Source organism: Marmota marmota, unplaced genomic scaffold (genome assembly GCF_001458135.2).
Source record: "Marmota marmota marmota unplaced genomic scaffold, marMar, whole genome shotgun sequence".
Lineage (NCBI taxonomy): Eukaryota > Metazoa > Chordata > Mammalia > Rodentia > Sciuridae > Marmota > Marmota marmota.
Window position 1 is genome coordinate 42,875 of NW_025999877.1, and position 19,721 is coordinate 62,595.

The following is a 19,721-nucleotide window of genomic DNA, read 5'->3' on the forward strand; positions in this document are numbered from 1 at the left end:
TTTGCATGACTACATAAATCAGCCTCAACACCCATGTTGATGGTGAGTGTGCTGATGTGATGTAGGGGGTCTGATGGGTTTTGGTGTGTTCAGAGAGGTACCGATCATCACTCTGACAGTAGTGTGATTGAGCATCTGGACAGAGGTGTGCCCCTGCTCATGACAGACAAGAAGAAAGCAGAAAGATGTGAGAAGACTTGGTGGCTTTGTTCTTCACAGGGCTGTGGCAGTCTGTGCACATTGATGACCTCCGAAGGTCCACAGTCATGGCTGCTGATGTGACTAAGCTGCAGAGTGTCACCATTAGTCAGCTGTTCATGCCAGGAGGCAGCCCAAAGTGTGAGTTGCAAGGTGGCAGACTGCAGAGGTTGGGGTGGAAAGGCAGGTGAAAGGTGCCAAGTTAGGCAGCCTCCTGTGAAGCTGGAGTCAGGGCTGCCACATTTGAGTCATCTTTGAGTCTTGGCACCTGCCCTCAGCAGGAACTCAGAATGTGGCACTGAACTGCCTGGCTCATGGTCAACATAACCAGAGCCTTGGGAAGGCCAAGGAGCAGCACCTAGTGTATCAGCTGGTGTGCTGTGGGTCATGTGCCAGCCCTCAGCCCAGGCTGTGGGGCACCTGACTAGTGGATGATGGATGCCCCCTTAACTGGAGCTGCCACTGAAGCTTGGGACAGGAAACCCTGGTGAGGCTCAGCCTAGGCACAGACGTGGTACTACCCACCCCCTTCCTTCTCCAAGTGGTGAATTGATTGTGTTCCCTTCATTTGCAGCGAAAGGCAACCAGGAGGAGGTGATGGAGGCAGAGACCAGCAAGTCAGGGGAGGTGGCAGAAATGGAAATGGAAAAGGAAGTTTCTGAGGAGATGGAATGGGAGGCCGCGGACCTGCGGGGCAGTGATGTGAGTTCTCCTCTGTTCCCCTGTTGGCTGCAGGTGGCTGATCTGGAGGAGCACAGGCAGCTGTGCCAGCGTCAGGCTGAGTCTTGCCTTCTCTTTATGCTGGAAGTGTAGGGGACTTACCAGGACAAGATCTGCCTTTCCCTTCTTTATGAAGGCTCTTAGTTAGCTCTAGGAGCTGTCCCTCAACCACTGGCCAAATTCGTGATGTCAGCCACCACCTTGCCAGTGGTCCTCTGGGGGTTGGGCAGTACACAGGGATCAGCCGGGGGAGCTCAGTAGATGAGCTTTACCATGGAGACTGGTCACTGTTGATTTGGGCAGGTGGACACCAGGCCACCTTCTCGTGTGGGTAGCTTAGCTTTCACCCACCCTGGACATGGCAGCAGCAGACGATGTGCTGTCTCCCTTGGCAGGCACAAGTCCTGGACACCACCAGACTGCTGAGGAGCTGTGTGCAAAGTGCCGTGGGGATGCTCAGGGACCAGGAGAGCTGCCCGCGCAACATGAGGAGAGTCACCATCCTCCTCAGCCTCTTGAACAGGGATAGTGTGTGCAGTGGTATGAGTCATGTCCCTGCTTCTCATCCTAGTCCAGCAAGCCCTTCCTGAGCAGTGGGAATCAGGTGGCTGAGTGTGGCGAGCTGCCCTTCTGGGTTCCTGTGGCTTGGCAGATGCAGCTGGCATAGCGGGAATCTCAGGACATCTCATGAATTCTGCTCTAGAGTTGGCCTGGCCAGAGGACCTGTAGCTTCCCTCTGCGGGAGAACTGGTCAAGCAGCACAGAAGAGCCTCCAACTTGGTGCCCACAGGTGGACCAAATTATGTCCTTTTGCCTTTTTACAGCCGCGTTCTTGCGGATATCTAAGATGCACCTCTCCGTCCTTCTAAAGAAGCAAGAAGAGAACCAGCTCTGCAGTCTGAAGGAGTGGGTGGGGCGAGAGGCTGCGAACCAGGATGCGCTCCAGGAGGCCGGCACCTTCAGGTACTGCAAGCAGCAGGCAGTGCAGGGACCTACTATACCATCCCAGGGGAAGGAGCACACCAGGTGTTTCTTTCTCCACCTATGTGGGGGGGCAGAACTATGTTTTTGCTCCAAGAGGCCAAAACAGACCTGGATGGTGGGCATGTGTGGGTTATTGGCCATGCAGGTGGTGGTCCTGGGGTGTTCATTGGCCACCTGGATGTTGGTCTTGGTGGATTGTTGGCCACCTGAATGGTGCTCACGGGGATGGTTCTCCTCCTTTCTCTGCTTTTGTGTCCTTAACTTTTTTCATAATAGAAAACTTTAAAAAAAATTGTTCTCAGGATGTTTGCCAGCAAGTCATAAACCAAAGCCAGGTTTGCCATTCAAGGTTATTAAAATTGAGATGGTGATGTGCAGGGAAGTAACAGAAATTATCTTCCCATCCCTACAGCTTGAAGTAACAGCAAGTATAAAAATAGGACCCAGGAGTGTCATTTATTATCCGTGATCCTTTTTCTATAATACCATGACCCTTTTCTTCAGACTTGAGACAACCTTTGAGGAGCCTGTGCTATGGGGACAGGAGGGTTGCTCAGGGTCTCAGATGGAGGTCTGAGGGTCTGAAACCACCTGTTGGCAGGATGATCTTAGGCCACTGAGGTTCTCCAAGTCCCTCCAGCTCTGCCCTTCTGACCCCCTGGCTCCAGGCCTGCTGCCCCACGTGGCCCACAGGGGGAATGTGGGCGATGGCAGAGTCCTGGGAGGCCAGGGCCCATGGGTGCTGGCTTCCTCACCACAGGAAGTTTTCTGTTTCAAGTTCTCTCTGCAGTGCTCCTTGACTTCTTTCCTAGTTACATTGTCTGAAGGAAGTTTGTGAGCCCAGAAACTGAACATGGCTTTTGTCCCCCTGAATGGTCTGTCTCCCTTTCCTAGCACACGTCCAAGCCATGTCCCATCGCCCCTTTGCCACTGCTGCTCTGGCCTTGCTGGGTTTGCCAGCCTCCCTTTTCACTGCCCCATGGTCTCCACAGCACCCGAGACCAGTTTCTTCCCCGTGGTCACCAGCAACACCCAAGAACAACTGGACCTGTTTGCATGGTACCCTCAATGCTCATTTCTGAGGCTGGCAGGATGTCATGACACTTCACCAGCACTGTGTGTCCGGGACTTAATGTCACATACCCTTGGGGCTAGATAGCCAGCCTCCTTGGAGTCCTTTATGCCAGGAGTCCTCTGGTTTTTAGTTCATCATGTTATGTAGCCTGTTGCCTTCATTTTTTTTTTTTTTTGATTCTCAAGTTGTTTTAAATTTGGTCTCTTTGAGACCCTCTGCGGTGACTGTGTTACTCTGGAGCACTTTTCAGGGCTCTCAGCTGCTCTGGCCCAGGGCCCTTTTCACCGCCTCCCCCACATCCGTTGTGTGTGTTCTAGTCTGGGGTCTTAAGTCAAGGTCATTGTCCTTGCCTAATGGGATTTTTTTTTTCTCAGTAGATGTTTTTAAATTATCTCTAGAATCCTGTGTACTATATATACAGAAAAAAAATTCCCTACAATGGCTTCACTTTTTTCCCCAAAAACAAATATTTATTAATTCTTGTCTTTTATCATAAGTAAAAAATATATCATTTTAGCATGAATGTGAGATGTGGTTAATTCAACCAATTAAGCACTGTCAGTCTAAAGTACTCAGGGTTAGTTACAGAAACACCTATAAGAAAAGCCGAATTCTAGATAAACATGTTTTCTTATTTAACTTTGTATCAAATTTAGTTTGATCTCTTCATCTTTATTATATTTTATCTATAGCTACTTTTTTTTCTTAAAATATTCATTTAATTTTTTTAGTGAAGTTGGTCTTTATTTGATTTGTTTATAGCACCTAGTAGGCTTGTTCTGAAACAAAATATCAGCAAATATTTCTTCACCTTTTCAAGGCACTAGTTACTGTTATTAGATGTAGAATTAAGTTCTATCCAGTCCTGCTAACTAATCTTAAGACAATTGCATTTGTGAATCTCTTGTACTTAAAAGTGATAGAAACTTCAATTTGCAGCCCTGGCTTGTAAGCTAGATGGCTTGAGGAAGGAGGTGTCAAGAACAGCACTGGCTGTGATACTGAGCCACTGTCCCCTATCCCCTGTCCCACTCAGCTGCAGGCATACCCTTTGGAAGCGGGTCCAAAGCGCAGTCACTCCTCTGCTGGCCAGCATGATCTCTCTCATCGACAGAGATGGCAACCTTGAGCTTCTTATCAGACCAGACTCACCACCCTGGGCCCAGGACTTGTGGATGTTTTTCTTTAGTAACACTAAGTTGCTGAACATTCCACTTGTGATGAATAACATAAGGTGAATGAAAATCCACACGGCACCCTCAGTAGCTCTCCTGGGCTTGAGAACGTAGGCTCTGTTTTCCAAGAAACGTTTCGCCAGCTCCTTCTACATCCTAGAGGCCATGGCATCCTGCAGGCCTTTGTTGCATCTCCTCTCTCCTTATTTTCTTCTCTCAGGGCACCTGTGATAGCTCAGAAAGCCGGGTTGGACTCTGTGTGCAGTGGGGACACTGCCCTTTGGAAAGAATATGTCCTTAATCATGCTCATGTTCCATTATGCATGATCTCTCTCATCGACAGAGATGGCAACCTCGAGCTTCTGATCAGACCAGACTCACTATCCCTATTTTGTGCAGGGCCTTCCCAAGTTTCCTGTTCAGATTGCAGGGTCTTCAGTTCTGGAATGTAGGCCAATAAGGTGCAGGGGAGGGACAGGCGCAGGCACTGGAGACCTGGTTCTGCCAGAGGCTTTGGGCCCCTCCTAGGCCCTGCATAGGTGGCCTGCTTTCATGCTATCTGTAAACAGGGGTTATGAGGTAGCCCACCAGTTCTTGTTCAGCAGGAGTCCTGGCCATCAAAGGAGACAGCAACTGTCTATGCAGCCTTGTTTTATTTTGATGTGGTGCAGGGGATGGAACCCAGGGCCTTACACATGCCAGGCAAGCACTCTACCGTGGAGCCACCTCTGGCCCACAGCACCTTCACCTCTCATTCACCTCACCTCACTGCAGATCCAAGAGTGAGATGTCCTCCATCGTGGTGCAGAACTATATGAGCCTTCCCGAGGGTGCTTGCAACAGTGTCCCCTTCAGCTGGAGAATCAGGGACTATGTGGAAGAGCTCTGGGTCCAGGCCCAGTACATCATGGATGTAAAAGGTGAGACCTGCTCAAGATGGGCCCGATGCAGCCCTGGTGAAGCAGCCTTTATCCACAAAGACACTGCCTGACCATCAGTGGGCAGACAGCAGCCAGCACCTGGTAAATTCTGGGACTTGTAGTTTTCACACTTTGCATGTGGAATAGGCTCAAGTTCATGTCCTGCCTTCATTTTGAAATTTCTGCTGAAGGAGTGAGAGTAATCAGGAGGTCAGAAGCCTGTAAGTCACACCATCAAGTGAGCCTGTGAGGTGATTTAGTAGTGTACTGACCAGCAGGCTGGTGAACTGGAGCATGTTCCAGCAGGGACAGGGCTTGCTACCTGCTGCAAGTTGACCATTCCTGTCCTGAGGCTCAGACCCAGGAAAGGTCCCCTTTAAACTTTCTCAGCAAATGCTAGCAATGAAAAGAGTGTGTCCCCTTCTTCCATGCTAAGCTGTTCATCCATCCTGAGTCACACAAGCTAGAGAGTGTGTGCTTTGCTGTCACTTGCTGGGGACTGAGTTTGGCCATAGTCATTCCAAAAAAGCCAGTGGCAGGGCTGTGTTTTTGGAAGTCATCTTTCATGTACACATGAACTCATCGTTTCAACATTTACTTAGAGAACCAGTATGTTCAAAGTGAACTTGTTTTCCTGGGTCTGTATTCTGCTGCATATCCTAAACCAATGTGAAGCAGTCTGTTCCCTGCTGAGAGGGTGTTTCTTCACCTGGGGCAATGCCCTACCCAACCCTGCTGGTCCAGCAGAGTGTGCAGCTGGGAGCCAACTCCCCATCTGCTGGAAGGCAAATCTCCCTGGTTGGCATAGTCTCTGGCCCCAGCCCCGATGAGTAGCCCACTCAGTCCTGATTCCCTAGGAACCCAGGGTTACTGGAGCCCATTACACTGAACAGTCGTGCAGCACAAAACTCAGACTCCCTCAGATATTTTTTCTTGTTGGGGCTAGCATGGCCTAAATTGAATGTTGATCCTGCCTTCCTTTCTGTGTCCCCTAGTCTATACATCCACCACTCTCTAGTCCCATAAGGCAACCAATATCACTTTGTCTCTGAGTCACCCCCAGGGGCTGCTCTAGCCTATGGCTCTCCTTCCTGGGGAGCAAGCTTCTCTCAGCTTGTGGCTTCAATTGTCTCAAGCCACTCTGGCTTCCTCCCTGCAGGACGGTCAGATAAGTTAGTAGAAATCTTCCAGCAGACTCCCCTGGGCATGTTTCTTGCCAAGCTCCCTGGAGAGCAGCAGCAGGAGCTGGTTCAGTGCTACTTGAGGGACTTCTTGCTCTTCACCATGAGAGTGTCCACCTGGGAGGAGCTGAAGGTAGGTATCCACTCAAGGTCATGTGTGGAAATTGCATGGTCTGGTCTGGGGGCAAACATGGGAACTCAGCTTTTGAGAGCTAGTGCTACCATGTAGGTTCATCTGTGCTTGATGAACCCTGTCAAGTGCCAGGCATTCATTAGAACAGAATGAAGCCATGCAGAACGCTAGGCTGAGAATGTCCCTTAAGCTGCTCAGAACACAGGGCCAATCCTCATCACTCGCCAAGGCCTCCAGGAATGCACATTCTAGTAACTTGAGAAGCTCTCCAGATTCCTTGTATCACCCCTCTTGAAATTGTTGAGTTTCTCTTGACAAAATTAAGATAAATATGTAACTGACCTCTTAAGGTAAGAATAATAAGTGAAATTCAGTGGAAAGATTGATAGGTTTTGTTTTTGGTGCTGGGGAGAAAACCTAGAGACTCAGTCCCACCAGGCAAGTGCTGACTGCAGAGCCAGAGCCCAGCCCAAGATGGAAACTCAGCTGCCTGGTAGTCACACGCAGAACAGAAAAAGAAGGTGGAGAATATGAGAGAATATACTCTAGCCTGCATGACGAAAGGTTAGCGAGGAGTTTGCAGAGAATGAGCAGAATATACTCTTATTTTTAAAATGGGTAGAAGTTACAAGCCAGCTACACAGGGTGTAATTGTGCAAGTTTCTAGAAAGCTTTGCTCACATGCTTAGCCCTACCAGTGACTCAAGAGAACATATAGAGTCTCTAGATGCCAGTTGTACCTGCTCATCTGGCAAAACTGAGTTTTCAAAAAGAAGGGAGGGCTTACAGGCTTCCTGGGCAGATGCTGAGCAGTGGTCACATGGCAGGGTGATTGGAGAGCCTCCCCCCCGCACACTGCTGCTCATCAGAGGTCAGACAGGTGCTCACAGCAAGGTTTTCCTGCTTTTTGTCTGATTTTGAAGAATTAGAAACAATTTAAATGTCCAATAAATGAAGAAGGGACAAATTATAGTATGTCCATTTTAAAATGGTTGTTTGCAACCATTGAAAAACAGTGTTTGCACAGATAATGAGTGATAGAGGATTCTCATAATCTAATCTTGAGTGGAGAAAATCAGGAACACAGTGATCTTGATTTGAGGATGGTTCTGAGGAAAGGCACAGCTAGGAAAATGGCTAGAGGCTCTACTGAAAAGCAATTGGAAGATAGGAAGTCTGGGTTGTAATTCTCTTTTTTGTGATTTTTGAATAGTTCTGATTTCCCACAAGAAAACATCTCTTTGTAATTTAAAAATTCATACTGAAAACCTTTCAAAACCCCAGTTTCTGCAGATGGCGCTGTGGTGCTGGGTCTGTGAGCTTCGAACAGCCTCAGAGAGGCCCGAGGAAGGGCTCTACCTGCCGTGGGTGCACCTGGCCTATCAACATTTCAAGACCCGGCTGCACAAGTTCTCCAGAATCTTGACCATCCACCCACAGATTCTACAGAGCCTCACTGAAGTTGTACAGAAGCACGACATGGCTGGCAGTGAGATGGTACAGCCCCCCGCAGGAGGCGCCTGTCCCCAGGAGCACAAGGAGAGACCCTTTAGGGGCCTGGGAGTCAGCATAGCCCAGAGGTGTTGGGAACAGCTGGATAGTGCTTCCTCTATCCCAAGACCCAAAGGAGCAGGTTATGAGCCTGGAATGCAAGGACACACTCTGCCAGGACCTCTGGCCTAAGGGGCCCTGTGGGGTCATGTGACCACTCTCCTCTTCCCAGACACTAGATGTGTTGGCCGCAATGGCCTGTGCTGAAATGCTGATAAAAGACACCCTGAAGCCGAGTCCCCAGGCCTGGCTGCAACTGGTGAAGAAGCTGTCCATACCGCTGGAGCTCGTCTGCTCGGATGGGTACTTGCGAGGCAGTGGGAGCACAGCCAGAGCTGTCACTGTGGAGGTCAGGTGAGACCCAGAGCCTGGCTCTCCCTGGCATTCTCGGCCTGTGATCATCAGTGGACTCCAGGTCCTGGCACACCTGGCAGCAGGGTGAGCAGGTGCTCCTGCCATGGGAAGGGCTCTTTGTGCACTCACTCTGCACTTGATGAACCCTGTCATGTTCCAGGCATCTCGTTAGATGCTTGAGAAAGAGGAGAACCACATGCAGGGAGGCCATGGTGCCCCAGAGCCACAGAAAGGCAGGTTATTCAGCTGCACCTGGAGAACCACTGTGGTGGCAGGGAGCCATTAGAATGGACAGGGGCAGGCAGGGCAAGCAGAGGGGCAGGCCTTCAGGGTGGGGAGGGTCCCAACCTGTGCTATGCTGTGAGGGTCAAGAGGAACTCACTGTGTGCAGGATTATGAGAGAGTGAGCACAGTGGCTGAGCATGCTGAGATAGCAAAGTGAGACACAAAGTCCTGCCTGCATGGAGAGCCGGGGGAGTGCTGAGGGCAGGGCTGGTGAATAATTCCTCCTGTCAGCTCGCCTTCCCGTGCTGCCTTACACCTGCCTTCTCATCCCCTCCTCCTGTCTCAGAGGTCTCTGTTGGAGCTGAGTGTGTAACACCCTCTTTTGACAGAACCCAGTGGAGTCGTGTTTTCTCCATTGCACTCTTTGTGGAACACGTGCTCCTGGGGACTGAGAGCCAGATTCCTGAGCTGGGCCAGCTGGTGACCAAGTATGTCTTCTCACTAGACAAGGTGAGCACTGGGCATGTATCTTGGTGGGATGCAGAGACATGTGTTGTTCATGAGTTTGCCCTGCCTGATTGCTGTATCGTGCGTGGCATGTCACTTAGGGATAATAATGACTATGTAGAACGGGACTTTTGCAGGAAACTTGCTTGTGGATGCTTTGCAAGAGCTGAAGAGTTAGGCTCCACCCACCTTCAAGCTGACCTAGAGCAGGCCAGCATCCTAGCCCTCAGGTACAAAGTCACCACCACCCTGAGCAGGGTGAAAGTGATGCAGGAGAATGCCACTGGAGCGGGAGACTTCAAAATACATGCAATTCATTGGACCAAGGGAATAGAAAACCACTGAGCCTCTGCTCCCAACACCAGATAAAGCCAATGATAGCACAACCGGTGCCCCTCAGAGAAAGCCACCATCTCTGTGGCCAGGCTATCTGGCAACAATGGTCACTCAGCACAACCGGATTCCCACCTCTTTCACCCCATGACCTGGGCTAGGGTAACTGTTGTGTGATCTCATCCTGTGGTTGGAATGCCATTGACCTCCAGAGTGCCCACTGTCAGGGTATCTGAGAAAGGCCATTGTAGACAGGTATGCAGCCTTTGAAATGCAGGCAGGCACACAGGAAATAGATTGGCATACCCAGACTTGACCAGAATGTCAGAGGCCTTGTGACTGTTGTGATTGCTGTGAACTTTGGTGTTCACCAACTTATTTGAGGCCTGCTTTTACTTCTTTTGGATGTATAACTAGAAGGGGACTCACAGTATCAACTTATTAAATTTCTCTGTCTCTCTCTCTCTCTTTTTTTTTTTTTTTTGTCCTGGTGATGGAATGCAGGGGTGCTCTACCACTGAGCTACATCTCAGCCTCTTTTTAAATTTTGAGTCAGGATTTGGCTAAGTTGCTGAGACTTGCCTTGAACATGTGATCCTCCTGCCTCAAGCTTCTTTATCGCTGAGTATGTGCCACCTTGCCTGGTTCAGAGTTTTTTGTTTTGTTTTGTTTTAAAAATGAAGAATTTTTAATAGAATTTAATAATGAATAAGTTTGTTTTAATAATGAAGAATAATGTTTTAATAATGAAGAGCTTTTTTAGAATACTTCTATTTATTCCTTTATTTTATCGTGGTGCTGAGGATAGAACCCAGAGTCTCACACATGCTAGGCAAGTGCTCTACCACTGAGCTACTACCCCAGTCCTCAGAGGGTTTAGATATTCATTGCCATAATAGCTAGTGATGCTGAGCTCCTTTTCTTGTGCTCTCAGGTATTTATGTATCTTTGGAGAAATGTCTAAGTCCTTTATCCATTGCTGAGTTGGTTTGTTAATTAACAAATCAAATTTATCAGGATAATAAACACACATCATTTCCAAGTTTGATCAATCCTGGGAATTCAAGGATGGCTAAAAAATATCTATGAATGTCATCAGTTATATAAGCTAAAAAATAAACTCTAAATAATAATTTCAAAAGGTAAAGAGAACATTTGACAAAATGTATGATTTAGAAAAAATATACCCTGGGCAAAGTAGCAATAGGGAACTATTCTTACTTGTATAATGCCCTTATAGAACATCAGTACTCACATTGATACCACAGGTTACCAGTGACAAGTTTTGCTTCCTTACATGGTGAAGTTTGAACATTAGAGAAACACGCAGAGGCAAGCATATAAAGCATATTTAAAAATGGGTAACATAGACTTCTCCCAGAAGGGAGAAGGAAGCCATAGCCGGTATCCTGGTATCCCAAGAAGTGAGGGTGTTCTGCCTTTTTATATGTTCTAGGCTTCCTTTGTTCTCCTGTTCTCTTCTCCTTTATCTCTCTCCTTCCTGTGTAAGTGACTAAGCCCAGAAGATGCTTGGTGGGATGGCCAAAAGGTGAAAAGCAGATGGGCTGGAGGGGTCAAAGTGGAGTGATCTGGGCAGGAAGGGGGCTTAATTAAAACTCCCTATAGGGAGGGACAGTCCCTAGGACAGGTTACCTTGGCAACATGTTGGAGCAGGGGCAGGTTATCTTGATGAGGGTGGAGGAAGTGTTCTGAAGGAATTAACATTTCAATCCTTCCATTCTCTGAATTGACCCATCAGCCTGTCTAATTCTGGCTTCAATATCATGCCTGACCACAAACTCTCAGAAACAGCCATTAAATCATTAAATTCACTATCTTGCATTGCTGAAGATGTACATTTCTAAATGAGTGTCCTGGAGACACTTTGATTTATTTTGTGGCCCTCAGGTGGAACTCTGGGCCTCATTCATGCCAGGAAAGTGCTGTACCACCCAGCGGCTTCCCAGCCCAACTTCTTGTTTTTACTGAAGCAGACATACAGGACTGTTAGTACAGCACTCTTTAGACTCGTGAAAACTCAGATACACACTAAATATCCATTACTGGAAACAGGTATCTGAAATATTCACGGGAGCTGCCATACAGTGGTTAATGCCAGTGATCTGCAGCTGATCTCCCAACCAGGAAATGGCACAGGACAATGGCAGGATGTTTACACAGGCACACAAGACCTCAGAGAAGCTTAGGAATGTGGTTACCCGGGAGCAGAGGGGGGACACTTAATTAGAAAGGGCTGCCTGTGCTGCCACAACTGGATCTATGTGTTGTTCCTTTAAAATATGATATAACCAGGGGTGGCAGTACATACCTGTAGTCCCAGCTCCTCAGGAGGCTGAGGCATGAAGATGGCTTGAGTCCAGGAGTTTGAGAGCAGCTTGGACAACACAGCAAGACCCCATCTCTAAATAAGTAACGAAATAGATCTAAAGCCAATATTACAAAAATGCAGAGGTCTCTCAGAGCTTAATGGTGTGTAGCAACGGTCATCACATTATTATCATTTAAAGATTGAAATTCATCAAGAGAAGGGAAGGGGCAGACCTGAAAAGAAAAGGAAGGAAGAGGGAAAATTTAGACACTGGGAATTTGGTTCTTCTCTTTTAAAAGCAGCAGAGCCACAAAGAGATAAAAGGATGGGAAACTGCTAAGAATCCCTGAGGCCTTGGGCTGCCCCAAGGCACAGGTGACCTCTGCCCCTCCTCAATGGGTGCCACCCCTCACCAGGCCTTTCTCCTCCAGTGTCTTCAAGAGAACTCTGACCTCAAGACCCACAGGCCCTTTGTGGCTGTGATGACCACTCTCTGTGAGTGCAAGGAGCAAGCCAGCAAGAGCCTGGCCAGGTGAGAGAGGGTCTGGGCTCCAGGCGGGAGGGATTGCTGCCCCTGGGGTGCTGGCATCTGCCTTGGAGCCCATCGCCTGCTTGGATTTCAGGTTTGGAGTGCAGCCATGCCTCATCTGCCTGGGAGATGCTCAGGATCCTGTGTGTCTGCCCTGTGACCATGTGTACTGCTTGCCTTGCATCAAGATCTGGCTCATCTCCAGGCAAATGATCTGCCCCTACTGTTTAACTGTCCTGCCAGAGGAGTTCTCTATGACAGTTTCCCAAAAGCACAGGTAAAACACTTTTCTCTTTAAAAATCTTCCTCTTTTTTCTGTCCTTTTTTCTCAAATATAATATTCAGAAATTCAATTTCTATTAACCTCCATCTGATAAAAGCCTGGCTTTAGAGAACTCTCTAAAGTGAGACTCCCATTTGGGTACCTCAGAATTCCTCTCCCCAAGGTACACATGTCCCGCAACATTTTGAGACAGCAAATTTCAGAAACTAATAAATGAAGCCCTTGAAAGAGACCCAAGAAACTTAGATACAGCTTTTCTGTCCTCCTTTTCATCCGAGTGGTGTGTACAGGGGTGGACTCCAGGCCTTGTGCAGGCTAGGCAAGCAAGCCCTCTACCATGGAGCCCCACACCTGCTCTTGCCCAGTCTTTGGGAGGTGCGGGAAGAGAGCTATGGTGCTGTGGGCTTCAGACCGTGGTCATGCTCCATCACTGGTTGCTTTGCCTTCTCTTTCCTACCAGTAAAGGGTTCTGTGACAGGCTTTGCCTGGTTCAATGATGGAGGTGTTCCTGGAAGAGATGTGTGTAGAAACTATCTGCAGTTTTGAAGACACGCTAATTAACAGAAGTAGACACTTGCATCTGTTGATGTAAAATGATTTGCTGTCTAAATCTCAAATCATTCTGCGTGCAGGGATTTGGGAACACTCTCTGAATCCTCTGACTGGGTTTTCACTGTTTCCTCGGGGTGGCCATTGGGAAACACGCCCGGTTCCGGCAGATGTGCAACAGTTTCTTCATGGATCTGGTTTCTACCATGTGCTTCAAAGTCAGTACCCCTCCTCGGAAGAGTGTGATTGATGAACTGCTGTCTCTACTCTTTGTGCGGAAGGAGCTTTTGAGAGATGCTCCCCAACGTGAGTTACTTTTTTCCTTCAAACCTTGATTCAGTTCCTCTCTGTTTTGTGCCATGATATGAGCAGTAGCACCTTTTTCTTTCTGGCTAAGGATACCGGGGAACACACAAAGTCTATCTCGCCATTTGATGATGCTGTGGATAAGACTCCTGTCATCCGCTCCGTGGTGCTGAAGCTGCTCCTGAAGTACAGGTGGGAGCGGCTCCCTGAAGGCACACTTGTCTGAGGCCTCAGCTTCTCTGGGCTGGGCTGGGCTTGGTCTTTGTGCTGCCAAATATCCTAGCTCATGATCTGGGAAAGTTTCTTCAGTGCAAGGAAACCTGGTCTCTGTTGCTTATGTTTAGACACTGAACCCTTTGTGCACGTGAGTTGGGCATTGCCAGGGTCTGGTACAAGTAAGAAGACAGAGTTCTGGGAAGGGCCCTTGGTGTGGTGAAGCATTCAGAACCCATGCATTAGGAATGGTGGTTCTGACCCTAGCTTCATGGCCACCCCAGGGTGTGATTTGCAGGGTGGTAACTCAGACTGTACCTTAGCCTCGGTGTCCTCCAGGTCAAGATTCCACAGCACGTGGACTATGTGTTTTCTCAGTTAGACAGGTTGTCAATGATGGTCAAGCATGGTGTCCTCTGGCTGATCCTGTGTGTACATTGAGCTTCAATTCTCAGAGTGCTGGCAGAGACCCTTTGGTGGGGAGGGGGTCCCAGACCTCAGAGTTTTTAAAAATAATCCTGAGACAGTAATTTGCCTATTCAACATGTCCATATTTGCAGTAACTTTGCCAAAGCTTCTTTTCATGAAGGAAATTGCAACCATAGTCATGGTCATCTTCTCCACTGTGCATATGTAGTTTTTCAAATGCCAGTTTCACATATGAGCCTTACTAAATCTCAATCCCTGAGGTTGTGATTTTTTAAAAATACTTCTTAGTTGTAGTTGGATGCATATCTTTATTTTGTTTGTTTATTTTTATGTGGTGCTGAAGATGGAACCCAGTGCCTCAAACCTGAGGGGAAAGTGCTCCACCACTGAGCTGAGGCTGTGATTTTTAATGTTGTGTAGAAGCAGGAAATAGATCCAAAACATTGCATACCAGAGGACAGTGGTTATCTCAAAGAATTCCACTCCTAAATGTCTCCAGATAAGAAGTGGCTGCTTTTCTCAGGCCTTGCCGTTTTGCCTGAACCAGTAACCACCAGACCACAGATCTCTGGTGATGTTGATGAATGTAGGTAGGTATCTACAACAACAGGTTGTAGACTAAAAAGATGCCAACATCTCAAGATCTGCTTTACTCAGCAAACCAAAGCTTTTCCAAATGACCAATGCCTGATGTCACAGAATCAAAAAATGATGCAGTGGCTGGAGATGCAGCTCAGTGGTAGAGCTTTTGACTAGCACACAGTGAGGCCCTTGATTCAATCCATAGCTCTGGGAAAAATTCATAACAGAGTAGTTTATGGGATTGTAATATAGTTGATGATGAAAATAACTGACATGGTATCAAGTCCCATAACCAGCCTTCAGAAATGATCACTTTTCAAGTGTTGGTACAGTATTGAGAAAGAATAACCCCAAATATATATAAGGACTATTGAAAAATTCTTCCTTTTCCAACTACATCATGTGTGAGGCCAGATTTTCTTTATACGCTTCAATGTAGCATCAGAAGCAGATGTAGGAAGTCAGCTGACTTCTGTTAAACAAGGCTTCCAAGAATTATAGGACTATAAAAAAGCCACACTTCTAAACATCATTAACACATGTGGGTTTATTATTTTTATATTAAATGAATTGATAAATATTCTTGAAACTTTTTAGTTTTAATTTCTAATACCATAAACATTGATAGATTTGACCCACATGAACAAAAAGTTTCTTGCAGTTTTCAATAAATTTTAAGCCTGTAAAAGAGCCCTAAACCGAAATGTTTGAGAACAGCTGAACTGCAATATGGAATTTCATATTCCTGCAAGAGTGTGCAAACATTTTTAATAAAAAGCTGTTAAAGCTATATACCTGCATATGTATGTATTATACCTTTATACTCACACAGAGAAATAGATGGATAATAGATTAATAGATGCGCTTTTGTGTAGGGTGATCCTGACATCACCAGGAATAATATTTCGCTTTTCACAGCTTCCAAGCAGTGAAAGATTACATCCAAGCCTATTTGTCCCTGTTAGAGAAGAAAGCGTTCATCACTGAAGATAAGACCGAACTCTACATGCTCTTCATCAACTGCCTAGAAGTAAGCCGGCTGCCACTTTGTTGCTTTTCTTCTGCAAACCATCTGAACCATATGGTTTAGGCAGTGGCAGAGTTTCTAAAAACTGACAGAATGCAGCTTTATTCAGTACAATTAACAGATGCTTCTTTTCCGTGTGGAAAAAGAAAGATGTTTCAAAGACATTGCTCTGCTCTTAGATGTCGCACACACAGTCAGGAGCCACTTGGTGATGTTTCCTTCACTATATGTGTGATGGTGGTCTTGTGAGATCCTTACCTAGTATCTGAAGCTGTCTGATGTTTACATAACATTGAAAGTCCCTAAGGATGCATTCTTGCAGGTGTCCCTGTTTTTAAGTAGTGTGTGACTACATTGTCAGTCACATGCGTGTAGGTGCAAAGCGAAGACACCACAGCCTGGAGGATTACACCTCAGGGTTAGCAATGGTCATCCCCAGCTGGCGAGATCATGAATCCTTTTTAATGTCTTCATATTTTTATTTCCAAATTTCAAGATTATACACATTTTTTTCTATAGGTTTGCTTTTTCAGTTGTTTTCTATGAATCAAAAAATTTATACTACAATAATGATTTTTATTTTCCCTTGAATTCTCACTGGCAATTTTAGAAGGTTGGGGAGTTGCCTGTTATAAAGTATAATATCCTTTTCTTTCTTGTTCTCTGTTCCTTAGGATTCAATTCAGGAGAAGACCAGTGCTTACTCCACAAGGAGTGAACTCGACTGCCTGAGGGAGGAAGGCCATTTCCTACAGACCTGCTCCTCAGGGAGACAAGGCCAAGGACCTGCCACTGCGGCATCTGTAGAGTACCTGCAGGAGCTGGCCAGGACTCGCCTGTGTCTTGACAGAGCTTCTGACCTCCTCTTGGAGTTTCAGGAGGGATCAGGCAGGTCTTCTCTACCTTGGAGAAGTTAGCTACAGGTTCAGAAGGACAGGAACTGTCCTTAGGGTCTTGCTGGACCTTACCATGGTCCCCTCCTCTGGGTGTTTTTTACTGAGTTCCCCAGAAGCAGGCCCTCAGTCCCCAGTCGCTAACCAGCTTTCTCCTTGCACTCTCAGAGCTGGCTGAGGAACAGCAGTGCTACCTGTGGCACGCCCAGCAGTTCTGCACCCAGGCAGGGAACGACTGGCACCACGTGTACCTGGTCCGGAGGCTCGCGAGCCTGAGTGGGATGGAATTTGTGAAAAGCCTCTGCAGGGAGGGCCATCGGTGCCAGTGGGTGTTTCCCAAGGGAGTCATTGCACAGCAGGTGAGATTCAGGTCCCTGGCACAGTGGGCAAGCTATGGGCACTACTCCTCACCCTCCCAGCCCTTACAACAGGCAGGACACAGGCAGGCATCTGGTCCTTGGTCTCTGCTTCAGGGTGGGTTTAGGCCACTTGCTATAGGGCAAAGGTAGGCCTGGACACATGTGTGTGCACACTTGTGTGTGTTTCTGGTTCGTTGTTCACCTGCATTTTATCTAGGCTTCACTTCAGGGAAAGTGAATGAGTATTTTTTTTTAAATATTTGCTTCCAGTAAATTAAAAGGTGACCTCTTGCAGGCTGTGTCTTGTGCTCTGTGCCAGGCAGAGGTGGGTAGAATTGAGAGACAAGTGTAATGAGTTTGGCTTTCAGGCTTCTCTGTTCCCAGTGCTCAAAAATTTGAAAATTCTTACTGTCCTAGGGTTAAAAGATATGGCACTGCAGCTCCTGGCATCTTTAATATGACCAACTGGGACTCAGAGATGATATGTTTTTTGTCACCTCGCTTGGGGTGGTGCCATGTGTAGAGAAAGCAAGAAGCTCCAGGGTCAGCCTCCCTCCTCCCTGGGCTCTCCGACCCTGTGGAAGCCATGCTCCTGAAGATTCCCAGGACTGTCATGCCTGGACCCTACAGGGAGTCCCAGCTGAGCTACCTCCAGCCTCCAGTGGTGTCTGCTGTCTTTCTTAGCCTATGGAGATGGGCCTTGCAGAACACCCCAACCCACTCCACCATGACTAACCCTTTTCTTTTGAGCTGCAGAAAGACCACACGGGCCAGATGGACCAATACCTGGTGCATGGGGACAAGTACAAGGCACTTCGTGACGCAGTGGGCAAAGCCATGCTCGAGTGCAAGGCCTCCGGCCTCGAGGCTGCTCTCATGGTAGGATGGGCTCAAAGATCCTCCCTGATGCAGGTGGCCCCCCTGACCTTGGTTATGTCAAAGGATGCAGATGTGGTGGAGGGGCCTCTGAACAGCCCCTAGAGTGACACTATATGCCAGGAGGCAGATGCCCATGGTCTCACTGGTAAGTGAAAGATGTCAGGACAATTAGCAAAATCCATAGCTGTATAGATTCACAATCCACATATATGCTTATGTGTCTATTTTGATGTTGATACAGAGATTTAGGATTCTAATCTTTAAAAAATATTTTTAGCTGTAGATGGACACAATACCTTTATTTTATTTATTTATTTACTTTTTATGCAGTCCTGAGGATCAAACCCAGTGCATCACACATGCTAGGCAAGAGCTCTAACACTGAGCTACAACCCCTGGAGTAAGCCCCAGGATTCTAATCTTTAAATTGCTCTGGTCTGGCTTCCTTTTTGAGTCCCAGTTTATCTGGGCCTTATGCTGGGAAGAGGAAATAGAAAAACCTCTCAGGAAACATTTCCAAGACCAGTGAAGTAGTTGGAGGAGAACAGGTGCTGACTTCTGTTTCTCCATCATGGCTGCCTGGCCCTTGTGCACTGAGGTTAACCTGAGCATGTCTCATAAACTCATAGCCCCAGTCATGTGTGTGGAGGGCCATGGTGTGTGGCCCATGGAAGGTTGCTCCAGGTAGCGCTGTGTAGCTTCTGAGTGCTCGCTCCACGCCCCACCCACAGGCCTGCAGGAGCCCTGGAGCTCAACAGGCCGTCTACCTGCTGCTGGTGCTGTTCCGAGAAGTGGCTGCTCTCCACTGCTCCCACAACTTGAACCTCCACCCTAAGCCAGAGGTGAGTGACACATTGGGGCTTGAGTTCAGTCTCATGATTAGGAGGGACTTTCTGAGCACAGTAGAAGTCATAAACTTTTATTTCCTATCAGGATAATAGGAATTATGACCTTCCATAATTTCCTATTTAGGATAGAGGGTGTACCCTTGTTACGTGGAAGAACTATTTTCTGTTAAACCTAAATCTTACGGTCTCAGGAACATTACCTAATGTTTATCAAAACAGAGTGTTGAGATCTGCACTTAGGAATGTGGTTGCTGTGTTTCTATATGAAAATTCTCTTTCCTGAAGAATTTCTCCTCCATTAGTAATCCTTTAAATATATTTACCTTGAAATTTGATGTGCACTCAGTATCGAAATATGTGACTTTCAAAGAGAAAACCCTAAGTTCACACAGTATTCTTCTTAGACATATCCTAACATGAAAAATGTCTTTCGTGCCAGCAATGCGAGGCTGTGAGCAGGTTCATTGAGGACAGCAAGATCCTGTCTCCTCCGGGGGCTAGGCCTTTCGCAGCATCCCTTGTGGCCAACACTCTGCCCTTGCTGAGCGCGGGCCCTGGTGCTGACAGCCTTGAAGGAACAGTGACAGAAATGGCCGTTCACACTGCAGCTGTCCTTCTGTGTGGACAGAGCAAAGTCTTGGTGCCCCTGAGGAACTTGGCCTTCTCCCCAGCTAGCATGGTGGTAAGCTGCATGATGATAACTTTGGTTTCACAGTGAAACTTCAGTGGTTTTTCAGCCTGTGGCTGTGGGAACTCTCCGACTTGTCCACCTTCTAGATTCTCTGCCCCATTGCTCCACTTGATCCTTCTGGTGCTGGTGAAAACATGCCCTACCCTTTGCTGTTTCACACAGAGCTGTTGTTCATCCTCTGTAAACAGCTCTTGAGCTGAGAAGAAACTTTCTCTCTCTGTGCCTCTTGCTGGGTTGCAGCTGCAGCCCACAGGCTCACTCAGCAGGGCCACTTCTGCTCTTGGTCTTTCAGAATGCTTTTCTTCCAACCATGCCTGAAGACCTGCTGGCTCAAGCCCAGAAGTGGGAGGGTCTGGAAGGCGTCCACTGGTATAGTGAGTATCGGTGTAAGGGGAAGGGTCTCACTCCTCTCAGCTTGGAAGGTCAGCCTGCGGCCATGCCAGATATG

The 19,721-nt window shown here is 47.5% G+C and overlaps 1 protein-coding gene across 1 annotated transcript in view; it reads left to right on the forward strand.

Moving 5' to 3' along the window:
* The window catches only part of LOC107133667 (E3 ubiquitin-protein ligase RNF213-like), a 56,071-nt gene that overhangs the window by 20,245 nt on the left and 16,105 nt on the right, over positions 1-19,721 (forward strand). The window contains 21 exon segments of the mRNA XM_048787147.1: positions 220-339; positions 773-900; positions 1,314-1,458; positions 1,743-1,881; positions 4,020-4,211; positions 4,927-5,072; positions 6,232-6,386; positions 7,671-7,883; positions 8,110-8,291; positions 8,906-9,026; positions 12,117-12,217; positions 12,309-12,491; positions 13,183-13,359; positions 13,452-13,544; positions 15,495-15,606; positions 16,278-16,491; positions 16,665-16,855; positions 17,606-17,734; positions 18,466-18,576; positions 19,022-19,264; positions 19,566-19,647. Coding sequence (XP_048643104.1) covers positions 220-339; positions 773-900; positions 1,314-1,458; positions 1,743-1,881; positions 4,020-4,211; positions 4,927-5,072; positions 6,232-6,386; positions 7,671-7,883; positions 8,110-8,291; positions 8,906-9,026; positions 12,117-12,217; positions 12,309-12,491; positions 13,183-13,359; positions 13,452-13,544; positions 15,495-15,606; positions 16,278-16,491; positions 16,665-16,855; positions 17,606-17,734; positions 18,466-18,576; positions 19,022-19,264; positions 19,566-19,647 — 3,177 coding nt within the window.